Source organism: Hevea brasiliensis, chromosome 16 (genome assembly GCF_030052815.1).
Source record: "Hevea brasiliensis isolate MT/VB/25A 57/8 chromosome 16, ASM3005281v1, whole genome shotgun sequence".
Classification (NCBI taxonomy): domain Eukaryota; kingdom Viridiplantae; phylum Streptophyta; class Magnoliopsida; order Malpighiales; family Euphorbiaceae; genus Hevea; species Hevea brasiliensis.
In genome coordinates this window covers 61,975,128-61,988,934 of record NC_079508.1, presented here as the reverse complement: position 1 = coordinate 61,988,934, position 13,807 = coordinate 61,975,128, and the positions used below count along the sequence as shown (strand labels likewise).

Genomic DNA, 13,807 nt, shown 5'->3' with positions numbered 1-13,807 from the left:
ATTAATTAATTATATATTATCAATAATAGTGAGTCTTATAAAATGTTTTTTTTTTTTAAATAAATAAATAAACTCTCAGTTATTTTCTTATGCATTAAGAACAATCTAAATATCAAATGTGGGTAATAAAATTATAGTATCAAATGATAAGTTAAAAATATTATTTATTATGTTTTTAGTAAAATTTTTAATAAATATATCATCTCTTTTATGTGTGTTTTATACCAAAAAAAATTTATACCTTTGAATTAATATTAGCTAATGAAAGGACAAATGACTTACTTACCTGAACAACGAATCTGATCAAAGCAAAAGTTCAAATTGGTTAATTAAATTGATTTTTTGCTTTTATTAATTTTTTACGGTAAACACATGTAAACAACTGTTTAGAATTGATTTAATTAATGACACGATTCGTCATTGCCAAAATTCTTATTTATTTAAGACCATAAAACCATTGAAAAAAAGAACACTATGCTCTAATAATTTTTGTTTTAATTAATGGTAGTCTTATAAGTAAAAGATAAAGACTTTTTTTTTTATAAATATAAGAATTTTTATTAATATATTTTCAGAAAATCCTTAGTATGAGTCATCATTCAACTCTAGTGGCATTATGTTTAAAAGATTAAAATTATTTTTTTGAATGAAAACAGCATTTTAAATGTTATTAAAAAAAATAAGTTTAAAAAAATTATTTTATTATTTTAGTGTTTTTATAAATAAAATTTATTAAATTAAAATTTAAATTATTTTTTAATATTCTCTAACTGTTATATTTAAAAAAATATTTTTTTTAACAATAATTTTAATAATAATACCAAATAAATCCTAAATAAATAAATAAATAACCCTGTTGAGGTACATCAACGGCATACAAAACAGAACAGACTGGATACAAAATAAGTCGAGGACACAAGTTCAAACAAAAGCAGAGTAATAAGATGCAACAAAGCCCAAATAATTTGGTCAAAAAAAAAAAAGCCCAAATAAAACTGATTCAAAACAAAAATCATTAGACCGAAAGCAAAATAGATCCCCAAAATCGACATACAAGCTAAAAAAAAATTTAAAATAACGCAATGAAATCAAATATGCGATTCAAGCCTTACTTTGCCGAGGAATCTGCCACAGAGTTACCTTCACGAAGTATGTGAGTCGCTTTAACTACTGGCAAGGCATTTATTATACATAACGCAGCCAAGTGCAGTTTTATATATATAATTAAAATAACAAAATTTTATGTTTAATTTCAACTTGAATGTCAAATAAAAAAAAATCAATTTCGACTATATAAAAAGAAAAAAAAGGCAATGAGGAAAATTAAAAAAAAAAAAGTAAATATAATAAATTTATTTTTATTTTTTATAAAAAAAATTTTTAAATATTATTTTTTATTGTTTAATAGAAGAAGATTTGAACATTAATAACTTTTATTACAATAAGTGGTTGTAAGTTAATTTTTTAATATGATTAAATATAATTTCTAGTTACATCATAATTGAAAAAATTTACAAAAGAAAAAAAAATACTTTATGGTTTCGCCCAAAACATTAGCGACTTTATAGAAAAGCAGAGAAGCTTTGCCTTAAAAGGACATGAAAGTAATTATCATTTGCTTAATTTTGTAATGAATGAAAAGCAAAGCATCCCTATCTTTTTGCACATCACTTATTCGTCTTCCTTCTTCCTCCTAAATACGTCTCGCACTTCTTTTAAGTAAAGGAATTGTGAGACCATCATTGCTCATAAATGTTCCTTAAAAATCATAACTTTCCAAACATAAATGAGGATCTAATAATACACCTTACCATATGTTAAAATTTAATTAATAATATCATAACAAGAAACCATTGAACTTAAATGGAGTTTTTTCATAGGTACATGGATATTAGCCAAGATGAAACCCAGACAAAATTCTCTTAGTGATCTCTATGGCATGGGAGAAAACCACCCCAGTAGAGATGAGCACACAAGTGGAAAGAAGTGCTAGAATCCCTAAAGCCAGACTTGGCCTGATATTCATCAAGAAATTTTGTAGCAGACCTACAGCTTCACAAATATCAGTATTGTAGTTATGGTGCGCATAATATTGCTTCTCCCACTCCATCCAATGGGAAGGTGGATAATCAAATTCCTCCATCATCTTCATCTCCCTCATACGTACTCTCAGTACAATCATGTTATCATCCACAAGGCTACCATGATCGTTATGGTCTCGTTTATTAAAGGCCATGGCTATGCTTAGTCGCCGACAGCACGGTTTCCTGGTGGAAAACTGTTGCCGTGGAGTTTGCTGTGGGGAGGAGAAAAGCTTTGTTGATTCCATTAGTGAAAAGGTGCTCAAGAATGGAAAGATTGTACGAATTGAAAGAGAAGAATGAACGGGGGTATTTATAGCCTGCGCAAAACCGAGTTTGTGGCATTACTGTTATTTACGCGCATTGAAGTGCAGCACTTGGCAGCAAGCAGAAGTGCCGTGTGGCTCATTGCATAGAGACGAAATTTCTGCGGATAAGCAAAGTGGTTTCTTCTTTTGGAGAAGAAAAATGAAGAAGAAACAAAGTAGTTTCTCTAGATACTTCATCGGGAAGAAATGGAAGTGTAACTTCTAAAGATGATACACCCATAATCGCATTAAATACCTTTACACAATTGCAGCACAAGTTTTTAATTTTATTAATAAAATATATGATCAAAATATTATAGCATATAACTAAGCCTCCTGACTCATCACTTTTGTTTTTTTAAGGTAAATACACACAGATGATTCAATGAAAAAATATTTTTTAATAAAATTATGACAATTTTATTAAGATATGCTAATTTATATAAATTATCTTTCAGTTGATCATGCTATTTATAACTCAAATGGATTTTAATTTTTTTTTAAATTGTTTAATATTGATTAATTAATTATTTATTACACCAAACACAGAAAATAATGACAATTATTATATCTATTAGTATTTTACAATGTCTTATATTATTCTATCGCTTCTCACCAAGCAAAACACACACTTGGCATTTTCTTAGACAAGTATAAAGTCGGTAATAAACGAAAAAAAAAAATAATAATAGTAGTAAAAGACAAGACGAATTATTCTAGTTTATAAGTTAGGTGTTTGGATTGGGTCTGGCCTTAGTTTATTTTATTATCTCATTTAGAATATTTGTGAAAGAAAGACATTTATTATTTGCTTTAACTTAGATGAAATGAAACCCGGATTTGATTCCCTTAGATATCTCTAGAGCATGAAACAAAACCACTCCAGCAGATAATAGCACAGAGAAAGTGACAAGTGCTACGGTTCCTAAGCCCAAACTAGGTCTAACATTCATTAACTAATTCTGCAACAACCCCATTGCCTCACAAACATCTGCATTATAATGCACGTAATATTTCTTCTCCCAATCCGAACAAGGATCCTGATGATCATCATGATGTCTCCCCTCTAATAATTTCATATCCTTGATACGCATTCTTAAAACGATCATGTTCTCATCCACAGTGTGACCCCAATAATCTCCTCCATTTAATCCTTCTCTTTTTGCCTTGATGACAACGGCCAGCTCACCGTGAATTTTCCGGCGTGGACTGTGGCTCTCTTCCTTTGTGTTCTTTGTTTGCTGGAGCGGTAAAAAGGGTCTCCGAGAAAGCATGGGAGATGAGAACAACTTGGTTGCTTCCATTTTTGATGATGGAAATCAGCTGAGATATGGAGATGATTAGATGTGGAATAGAATTCGAAGGACATTAATTTATAAGAGAGAAGGTGGCAAATCTTAGCGATGAAGGGTTGATCACCTGCGAATGCGTGGTGTAACCGTGTTGAGAATAGTACGTGGCAATGGCATGGTGCAACGCAACGTATGATTTTCAAATTTATTTTTGGTGATGTGGAATTGCTTTTTTTTTTTAAAGAAAAGTGTTTTTTTTTATTAAAAAAAAAGAAAATAAAGTGTTTAATTAGAGAGGAATATATATCTTTTCTGTTTATGGGGAGAGAGTGATTAGTTGCATGCCAATATTTATATGCCATCATCTGATTAATTCATATGCCAATCATATTGACATCTACTAATTATCATATAAACAGGAATTAAATACAATTAAGCTTTAGCTAATTAATTATATTGTTTATAGTTAAAATAAATAAATAAATAAAAGATTCATTCAACTGCTTGATGCACATTTTCCACGTCACTTGTCTGGCTTCCCACTAAGCATCGAAAAGTGCATCTCTTTCTCATCAAACGGTCAAGATTTTTTAAATATTTAGACTAAAATTGCCTCTATTTTTTGCGGAAATTGATAGGAATGCCCGGAAAATGGTTTACAGATAACTGTAATTTTAATTTTACCAAACTCTAATAATCATATATGTGTATATATATATATATAAAATAATGGGAAACCCCTTTTTCGCACATTCTTCCTCTAAAATGCTCTCTTTTGCCGAGATTTTTTATTGAAGACAATGTCTGTGTGCCAAAAGCGGATTGTTGTTCTATGTGCTTTAATTTTATTTTCACATAAAATCCTTTAAATCCGATAAGTAATTCAGACTTCAGAACTGCATAAGTTTCAATCTCAAAGAGTTCTTTTCATAGAGGCACAATGGACAGGACAAGAAAAAGGATTGCCAATTGCAGACCGGCAGTAGAAGGCTTCAGTGTTATGTGGCCACGTCACATGAGAATTTCAAGTAAGAAAATGTTTAACTTCAAGAAGCACACCATTTCAAGGGGCATTGCTAGTTACAGATGCTTCGTAAACAAGGGAAAATAACTGATAAAAATGCATGGTATATGATTTCTTAGTAAAAGAACAAAAAGTTGACCACTTACATGAAGAACTCGCATGTAGTAGACCAGTGAAAGAGGACATGTTTTCAAAAACTCAATGCGCTACTTTAGTTTTGTCATGTGTTCTAGCAATTATAAAAATTCATAACAAAACATAACACGTCTCCAAGTAGCATCCAGAGCTAAGCCTTTCAGTCTCAGCCATACAAAATTCTTCAGCCTAAAACTCATCAGTTTATAGCTTATGCAGTTGTTGAATCTGATTAGTTTTACTTCCAAATTGGTAAGTTCACAATATAGAGCAATCATTCATGTTAGAAAGAACATATATGGCCAATTTGAGCATCTAGGTTTTTAACTTTATTTTGTTACATTTAATGGTACGAGGGCAGGCAAAAAAGTATATGCCGTTGAGCATTTACAAATGGAAAGCACATGTAAGCAACAATGGAGAGTTTCATACCAAAGAACAGAACTTTGTTTTGTTTGTAGAAAGATTGTCAACTATATCAGTCATCATAAGAGGAGTAAGGAGCAGCAGCACACCCAGGGTCAAAAGGATCTTCAGATCCACAGCAATGCCAATACTGAAAAACGAGTCAGGAGTATCCATTATGCCACCAGTGTACACACTCTCAAACTTCCTCTTTGTTTCCCCTAAAAAAGGTAAATTCGGAGCAAGGTACAAACATTAGTAAACATGGTCTGTAGGAAAAGCAAAATTACAGGAAAAAAAACAAAAAAAATACATCTTCAAGATATTCTTTATACTGGAAACAATCGCAGAAACAAATTCATCCCGTGTCAACAATCCAATGCCCACATGCAAATCTTGAAAAACTGAACTCAACTCCACCTAATTCAGTCCTAGTGCCAATGCAGATGGGATTACTATATCAATTCCGGTACATTGCAATTTGCATGCATTCAATCCAATCCCCTTCCAACGCAAGATTCTAATTAATATCCGCTTACAGAGCGAGGAAAGCGTTAATTAATAGATCATCTGACATCACCCTAGTCAATTAGAAACTACTGAAGTCTTGAGAGCGGATGTGGGTCACCTCCAAAATGGGCAGCATGGAAGCGACAAGCGCGAGGGTGATTGAGAGAAGGGTCGAATTGGGTTTTGCAGTTCTTGCATGTTTTGAAGGTTTTGCCGCCGTTGGAATTTATTGCCGAGCACCGAATTACAGGCAATCTTGGCAATTCTGCACTCGGAACTAAGGTGAGACTCCGGTGGTGAAATTGGAGACAAAAGGATGCTTTCCGATTGGAAGTAGACAAGCGAGTGACTCCACAGTCGGAGATAGCGAAGATCGGGTGTAGAAGAAGGCAGCAACATTTTCTAATTCACATATTTAACAAAAATTTATGCCAAAGCGTTTTTTTTTTAAAGAAAAATTAAAATTAAGATTCAGATAATTTCAAATATACCAAAAAAAAAAAGGAATCGGATAAAATGTTATCTGAGCTTTAGAAAATTCTCCACAAAAACACAAGTATTTTGAAGGAAATTTGAACGTTCTTATAAATGTGTTAAATTTATAAAGATCATGTTCCCTACATTTCTCTCAAAATTTATACTCAGAAACTTCACTAATTCCAAATCTTGCAAGGCAAGACTGCTTTGAGAGGTAAAAGAAAAGTCAAATATTACGTAGAAGTAGGTTCTTCCCTTTCCTGGTCCGTTCCTCTATCCTCATCACCTCCTTGAACCCCCACATATCCATTGTCCAAAATTTTCTGCTCTGAGGGCAGATTTTTCCTAGCTTTCTTGCTCCCTTCAACTTTCCAAAGATCCCACACCCGTGTCTTTGGTGGAGGTGAAGCATCTGCAAGAGGCGCAACCAGTCCTGGTTTTCCATCATCGATGACTGCATCTACCAGCCCATATTCTTTAGCTTCCCAAGCATCCATGAAATTATCACGATCAGTGTCAACTTCAATCTGTGGATAACAAATGAAAGGTTTAGTTTAAAACAAACCAGAGATACAATTGGAGGATGAAAGAGAAGGCAATGTCATTTCATGCTTAACCTGCTCTACAGGCTTCCCAGTAGCTCTCGACAGTATCTTGTTAAGCTTAATCTTGTGATAATTCATTTCTCTTATCCGTATGCTCATCTCTGTTGCCTGAGACCAAATAATACAATTGCTCAAGAAGACATGTCAAGAAGTTTTGAGAAACCACCTTAATACCATTTAGCATTCTTCCAACACCAACATATAAACCCATATCGTGCTGAAACCTCTGAATACTACTGAAATAAAGCTTATGCAAAAAAGCAAGGATAAGTTCAGAATCTTTTAAAGGATCAAATTGTACCAGGATGACACAATGTAAATCAACACTTGTTAATTAAAAGATACAAAAATCAAGGTTATTCAACCCCCAAAAATCAAGGTTATTCAACCCCCAAAAATAATTATGAGTTTTCATCTTTAGCTATTGAAAATCTAATGATTCCAAAGGTCTAAAGTTCAGGGAAGTTTCTTCATCTTTTCTCTCTCTCTCCTTTTCTTTTTGCCCCATTATCAAATCAAAGCAGTAGCCTATAAAAAAAGTATGCGTGAGTTGGGCTTAATTAGGCATTCATACATAAAAGATAGTTCTATAGCTTGAAAATCTAAATAGGCCAACCTGATCGGAAAGAATGCAAAAAGTTCAACATTTTTCTAATGTTCACATTTTCTTAAAAAAACATTGTGTTTAATACAAAGAGATTGGTTCCTAATGTCACAAAATTATTTACTTAAACCAAGGTCAAGAAACAATTTTGGAAACACAATATGACCAAAGACCAACTATATTGCCACCTAACCTAACCAAAGTGCTAGTGGGTTGGCATGGCAATTACCCTTTCAATTTACAAGCACAACAAAACATAGCAAAGGGATTCAATTCTGGAAACCTACAATGCTCTTATTCAAATCCCAAATCCACCACATCAAAGAGCAAATCTTTAACTGAGATTAGTTATTTGCCCAAGAAAACAACAGAAACAGCACAAATGAAGACCTGTGAGAGCCAAACATCAAAGAAAGTTATCCACCACCCATTCCACCTCTATCAACTCATATGAATCATGAAAAAGAACTCAAGAGTGACAACGTATAAACTCCAACCCTTTGAACCAATACTTGAAAAACATCATAAGACAATGGAAGAAAAAATTTTTTGATACCATACAACTGAGCTTTCTAAAAATAATTGCATCAAATGGCAACATTCCTGTTTCAAATTCTTCTCATGGGAGCTTAAGATACCAAATAGAAAGGCATCATTTTGGTATAGCATTCATGTACGTAAAAGTAGTTGGAAATAGCCTCATCCTCATATAATTCACTTTCTGAGACTGAGAGTCAAGTTTTAGGTTGAATATCATAAGAGCTCTTCGCTTGGAAGGGAAAGGATTTGTAACATTATCACTGCTTTGAATTTCAAATTGAAGAAATTGAAATATCAAGTCTATGGATTGTAAACATTTGCATCTCTTAGTATAAGGACTCCTAGACAAAAGAATAAAAACACAAGCAGCAATTAAATACTTACTTTGCCTCCAGCAGTTCCAAGTGGCTGATGGATCATCACTCTCCCATTGGGCATGCAGAACCTTTTGCCTTTGGAACCAGAAGCAAGAAGAAATGCTCCCATAGATGCAGCAAGCCCCAGGCAAATAGTTGAAACATCAGCCTTGCACAATTTCATTGCATCATATATTCCCATTCCTTCATGCAGAACAAATGAAGAAAAAAAGAGTTAGAACGTAATCAGGGTACTCGAGACCCAAATATAGCTCACATCCTAATCTCAGATTAGAACATATTAATCTTGGTTGCCATATAACTCTATTTAGGGCCTTTACAAAAAGTTGTCGTGTTAGATTGTGGAGTTAAGGTGTTCATGTTCATGAAGGTTTAAGAAATGGCTTTTCACTGGCTAGGCTGACTATCCAACACAATTCTTCTCTACTAACAAATGTGAATGGTTGATTACTTGATTTGTTGCTTGGCATTTGAAACTTTCAAGTGCAACACAGAGTGCAATTCATAGTCTATGGAAGAAGCCCTATCTCCAAGATGAACAACTCATCCCTACATTATTTTTCTTCCACTAACCAGATACTTTCCAATGCTGATGTAGTGGCTGACAGTTATTTGAAGAAGGAAGTTGACTTCAAATCCTAATGATTCAAATGCATTGGTTAAACCTCCTTACCAAAAAGATTGCACAAAAATTTATAGGCATTGATTCTGTACAACTTCCTAAAAGTAATTGTGCCCTTTTGATCTGTCAATAAATCAGCTAGAGATAAGGGGATTGGAAAATTATTTTGTTTTATTACCATCCATAATGCATAGCACGAGGAAATAAAATTTAGAAGAAGACAAGAAACAATCTCAATATGTTCACCATAGTCACACACACAAAAAATTTTACTCTGGGAAAGATCTGCCTGATTTTCAGTTTGGCTGCTAAAATGAGAGTAAAAAATGCATGAGCAAGGATGCATACACACGGAAAAATGAGGGGTCAAAATAATTACCAAAGAAGAAAACAAGTAGAAGAGAAAATTTCCCCTGATATTAATTATTAACAAAAAGAAGAAATGATTATACAGGCTATAGTCACTATTTACATCTTGAAGCTGCTGCTACATGTGAAAAAGTTCCGTTGGAATTGATGAGATTTTACTTTAATTTATGGGATATGCTTATGAAAAAAATCATGTAATTGATTAGCTTAATTAGTGCTTATATTAAGGAGTGATTTAAGAAATGCCATATATCTTGTATCTTCCATTATAAATATGGACTCTTATATATTATGCCAAGTACAAGTAAATGAAAATGTAATCCTTTAAGGTTTATTTCAATTCTCTCTCTCTCTTTCTCTTCCTTTTCTTCTTTCTTTCTAAAAAATCAACATGGTATTAGAGGCCGCAGAATTCTAGGGTTTCTGCTTTCTTATTGTCCCCCTTCTTCACAGAGCAATGGGTTTTAGTCCCTAAGCTATTCATCTTTCTCTTCTTCTCTTCATGATTTGAGAGTCTTGAATTCCTACTCTTTTCTTCTCCTTCATCAAAGCCTAGGGTTTGAGTCTTGGCTATTTTTCTCCAATATTCTCAGTCTTCTTTATTTTAGCCTGGGGTTTGAATCCTAAAGCTATTGTTCTCCCAAATTCTCATTCTTGATGATGCATCCGTAACTTCAGGAAAAATCTCATCAAGGGAGAGTGTGGAATTGATGAGATTTTACTTTAATTTATGGGATATGCTTATGAGAAAATTATGTAATTGATTAGCTTAATTAGTGCTTATATTAAGAAGTGATTTAAGGGATGCCATATATCTTGTATCTTCCATTATAAATATAGACTCTTATGCATTATGCCAAGTACAAGTAAATGCAAATGCAATCCTTAAAGGTTCATTTCAATTCTCTCTCCCCCTTTCTCTCCCTTTTCTTCTTTCTTTCTAAAAAATCAACAAGTTCCATTCCCTATGGACATTCACTTGCTCTCATATTAATAGGAAGATTGGAAAAACCTATGAGAAAAGAGCCCAGCTACAAAATTAACCAAGTCAAACCAAATCAGAGACACAAACTGGCAGTTAGTCCTGAGATTCTTCCATCTGGAGATCCTGCAAAGCCTAACAACAAAATACTTGGACTATCCTTAAATTTCATGACTATTGATGAGATGGTAAAAACATTGTCAGTAAAAATTATCATTTTCTGAGGTGTATATAAATATATCGATCATTTTCCTCCATTCTACATGGTTTAGGGCTACATCTTCATAGGCCACTAAATCCGCTTTCCCTATTCTTCCCCACAGCATCTTAGGACTGCTGTCACTTTCTTCTCTCCTAAAATTCAGTGTGCACAACCATCTGTAGTGGCACATTTATTGATCTACAATGTGTGTCCAAACCATCTAAATCTTCCTTTATCAAATTTTCCTTTCAGGCGCCACTTGCATTTTCCTAATTGCATTCATAATTGAAGCCTAAGACTAATTTAGTTGATTCTAGAATCAATAAAAAGGATATTATGATGGATGACTAATATCTAACTGCACAATTTGCATACTCTCAGTCTGATTATTTTAAGTCTTCTTATCTATTAGAAAATATACATGTTTACTAATCTTTATTTCAATGTCTAGAAAGTTTCGAGTCCTTTCTCCTTCACAGACAGCTCCAATTTAAACATCAAAGCCCTGATATATGCACCACCATCTAAGCTGATATATAAAGGGGAACCACAAAAATGAGAGAACCACAAAATCAACCATGCCACATAAACTTAAGAGCATACCTGCAGTGACAGAACCACCAGGTGAATTAATAAACAACTTGATGTCTTTTGTTGGGTCTTCAGCATCAAGGAATAAGAGCTGGCTTATGATAAAATCTGCTGCCACATCATCTACCTGCCCAACATCAACGCAAGTAATTCAAACAACCTTTTTTTTTTATTATTATTAAAGCATCCATATACACCAGAAGAATTCAAATTTCACCTATAAATTTAAGCTTTTAGGCTATCATTTACACATGTAGTAGCATTTAGAAGATCTGATAAAGGACAGTCACAAAGAAAGGTCCATCTAAAATCTCAGTTTTTTAAAATAAAAACTATTATAGCAGCAGTCAACAATAAGGAAAACCCACAACCCAAACTCTGTATTTAAGGCTCAAAACCACCTATAAAATAAAGGGAGCCCCTTAGAATATATCTCTTCCACTATCAGTAACAAAAAATGTGCGGTGCAAATAAATGATACAATAGCAGTCCAAAATATAAATATTATTCACTGAGAATCAGCATCTCTATTTATCTAGATTCTTAATCCCACTATAATTGGACTTCCTCTAAGATAGAAACCTACTATAATCACTATAATCATACTCATCATCCAAATAAGAGTCTACTTGATGCCTATATAAGGGGCTCAAGCCTCCATAGTCAAGTACGCAATTCTCTCTAGTCAATTATTTTCAATCTCAGTTCCAATCACCCACTTAAGTATAGGAGAGGTTGCTTAAGGTAACCCATCTAGTGTTTTTTCTTTTGTTTTGCAAGTTCATACCCGCATAAACAATCCACGAAAAGCATGCCATTTGTGAGAACGACAAAAAAAAAAGTTGTGAACGACACAAAAAAAATAAGTTGTGACTCTTTCTCATATTATTTATATTCTAAACACGGAACAAAGGAAGAAATTAAGTGAGTGGATTGTTTGCGACAACCCAGCAAAAAAATTTTATCACTGTTGTTCAAGAATTCCTTTAAAGTATTTGTGAAAATCTCCAAAGGATATGATGCCTACCAAAGAGCAAAGAACTCAAGGCGTCTATTCGCTTGTAAAGAACCTAAGGTATAAGTCTGACCTAAAAGGCGTCAACAAGCCTATTATGGCACACATCCACTCAAATAGGCATAGGCGTCGACAAGTCACAAGTCCGCCCAAAGAGGCATCAACAAACCACTTTTTAAGGCGATAGTAGACCAACAAAAATGTTTAAGGCAATGGTTCGTCCAAAAATCTCAAAAGTCTCTATCATATTGCTAGAGTTCTATCATCTAATAAACCATTTGATATCAAACCTAAGATTTGTACTCGAAGGGGACTAATGATGCAATAGCACTCCAAAATACAAACAACCATTATTCACGGGGATCGGCATCCTATTTATCTGGATTCCTAATCCCACTCTAATTAGACTTTCTAAATAGAGGTATGCTATTTTCTCTAGTCAATTACTCCCTATCTCACTTCCAATTACTGACTTAAGTATCCAAAGGGTTAAAGCAACTCACCCAGTGTTTTCTCTATTAACTTGAAGAATACCCGTAGAAAAAATCAACAAACAGCATCAATACACAATAATGAATTAACTAAATATTTTACAGATCCAACAATTTGCTCCAAAAACCATAGTTTCATGTTTATTCTCAATGAAAGACTATATTACAAAACTAAACCAAAATCTGGAAACTAGCTGCCTGTATCTCTAACAAAACAAGTATGCTGAATAGCTCAAAAATCCCAAGCATACGTTCATTTATACATAGCATATAAAAGGGTAAAGCCCACCTCAAAAGCCAATAATCAATATTTAATAAACCAATAAAAACAAATAATATCTACAGATTAAAAAGCAAAGAAAAAGGAGTGAAACCAACCTCCAAAATCATAAATGAGTCCCAAAAAACTGAATTGACATAGAAAAACAGTTCAATATAATTTAAAAACAAGTGGAAAAAAAAGAACAAGAGCAATACCTGAGAACCCAAGAAGATGATTCGTTGACGGAGGAGCATGTTGGTCATATCTAGCTCCTCGAATCTTGGGAGCGATGAAGCGGAAGTAGCAAAAGAATAGAAATTTGCAACATCCCAATTACCTGATAAGGTCTGTCTTCTTGTACCAACATTCCAGGCCCTAACAGCTAAGGGCTTCCTTCTTGTACTGGTAATGGTAGCTTTCCCATCAGTGGTAATGACAGGTAACAGAAGCTGCTTGTGGATGAAAGTGTGACTCGAGAAGCAGAGGGGGCTTGTTGATTGAGATGCTGCTACACATGTTAAACCTCTCTCCATTTACAGTGTCCGTAATTGGTTTGATTGATGAGGGTCCTTGTAGAAAATTTCCTTTCTCTTATTATCTCTTTCCTCGGCAAATGGCCAGTGACCGAATTCATTTTAATGCAGGCCGCAATTAGGAGAAGCTGATTGGGAGAGTGCGGTACTTAATGAGTTTAAACGATGCCGTTTCATGCCTTTATTTTTTTTTTCCGAATAGTGCTGCACGGGAAATTTCCACAGTTTTGAGTTTTTTTGAGTTAATAATTAAATTTATTATTATTGTTATTAATTATATTTTTTTAAGACAATATATATATGGAGGTGAATAATCTAAAATAGGTGGCCAAATTATCCTATTGGCATTTTATTAATTATAATTTTTTTAATTGTTTGTTGA

General features: G+C 33.5%; 3 protein-coding genes across 3 annotated transcripts; all 3 read right to left on the bottom strand.

Moving 5' to 3' along the window:
* Positions 1-1,891: 1,891 nt before the first annotated feature.
* Positions 1,892-2,329, bottom strand: LOC110658967 (uncharacterized). The gene has a single exon (XM_021816768.2). The coding sequence runs from the start codon at positions 2,327-2,329 to the stop codon at positions 1,892-1,894; it is 438 nt and encodes a 145-aa protein (XP_021672460.1).
* A 1,016-nt stretch (positions 2,330-3,345) lies between these two features.
* LOC131174685 (uncharacterized) lies at positions 3,346-3,693 on the bottom strand. The gene has a single exon (XM_058138458.1). The coding sequence runs from the start codon at positions 3,691-3,693 to the stop codon at positions 3,346-3,348; it is 348 nt and encodes a 115-aa protein (XP_057994441.1).
* A 2,621-nt stretch (positions 3,694-6,314) lies between these two features.
* Positions 6,315-13,558, bottom strand: LOC110658992 (ATP-dependent Clp protease proteolytic subunit 3, chloroplastic). The gene is made up of 5 exons (XM_021816806.2): positions 13,108-13,558; positions 11,137-11,251; positions 8,366-8,541; positions 6,850-6,945; positions 6,315-6,759 (listed from the first exon to the last, which is right to left on the bottom strand). The coding sequence occupies exons 1-5, from the start codon at positions 13,423-13,425 to the stop codon at positions 6,466-6,468; spliced, it is 999 nt and encodes a 332-aa protein (XP_021672498.2). The 5' UTR covers positions 13,426-13,558; the 3' UTR covers positions 6,315-6,465.
* Between the last annotated feature and the right edge of the window lie 249 nt (positions 13,559-13,807).

Coding starts and splice junctions, on each gene's coding strand:
- LOC110658967 (XM_021816768.2), bottom strand. CDS start 2,329: ATGGAATCAACAAAGCTTTTCTCCTCCCCACAGCAAACTCCACGGCAA.
- LOC131174685 (XM_058138458.1), bottom strand. CDS start 3,693: ATGGAAGCAACCAAGTTGTTCTCATCTCCCATGCTTTCTCGGAGACCC.
- LOC110658992 (XM_021816806.2), bottom strand. CDS start 13,425: ATGGAGAGAGGTTTAACATGTGTAGCAGCATCTCAATCAACAAGCCCC. Junction 8,542..11,136: donor TGGTGGTTCTGTCACTGCAG/GTATGCTCTTAA, acceptor TTCTGCATGAAG/GAATGGGAATATATGATGCA. Junction 6,760..6,849: donor CTGGGAAGCCTGTAGAGCAG/GTTAAGCATGAA, acceptor TGTTATCCACAG/ATTGAAGTTGACACTGATCG.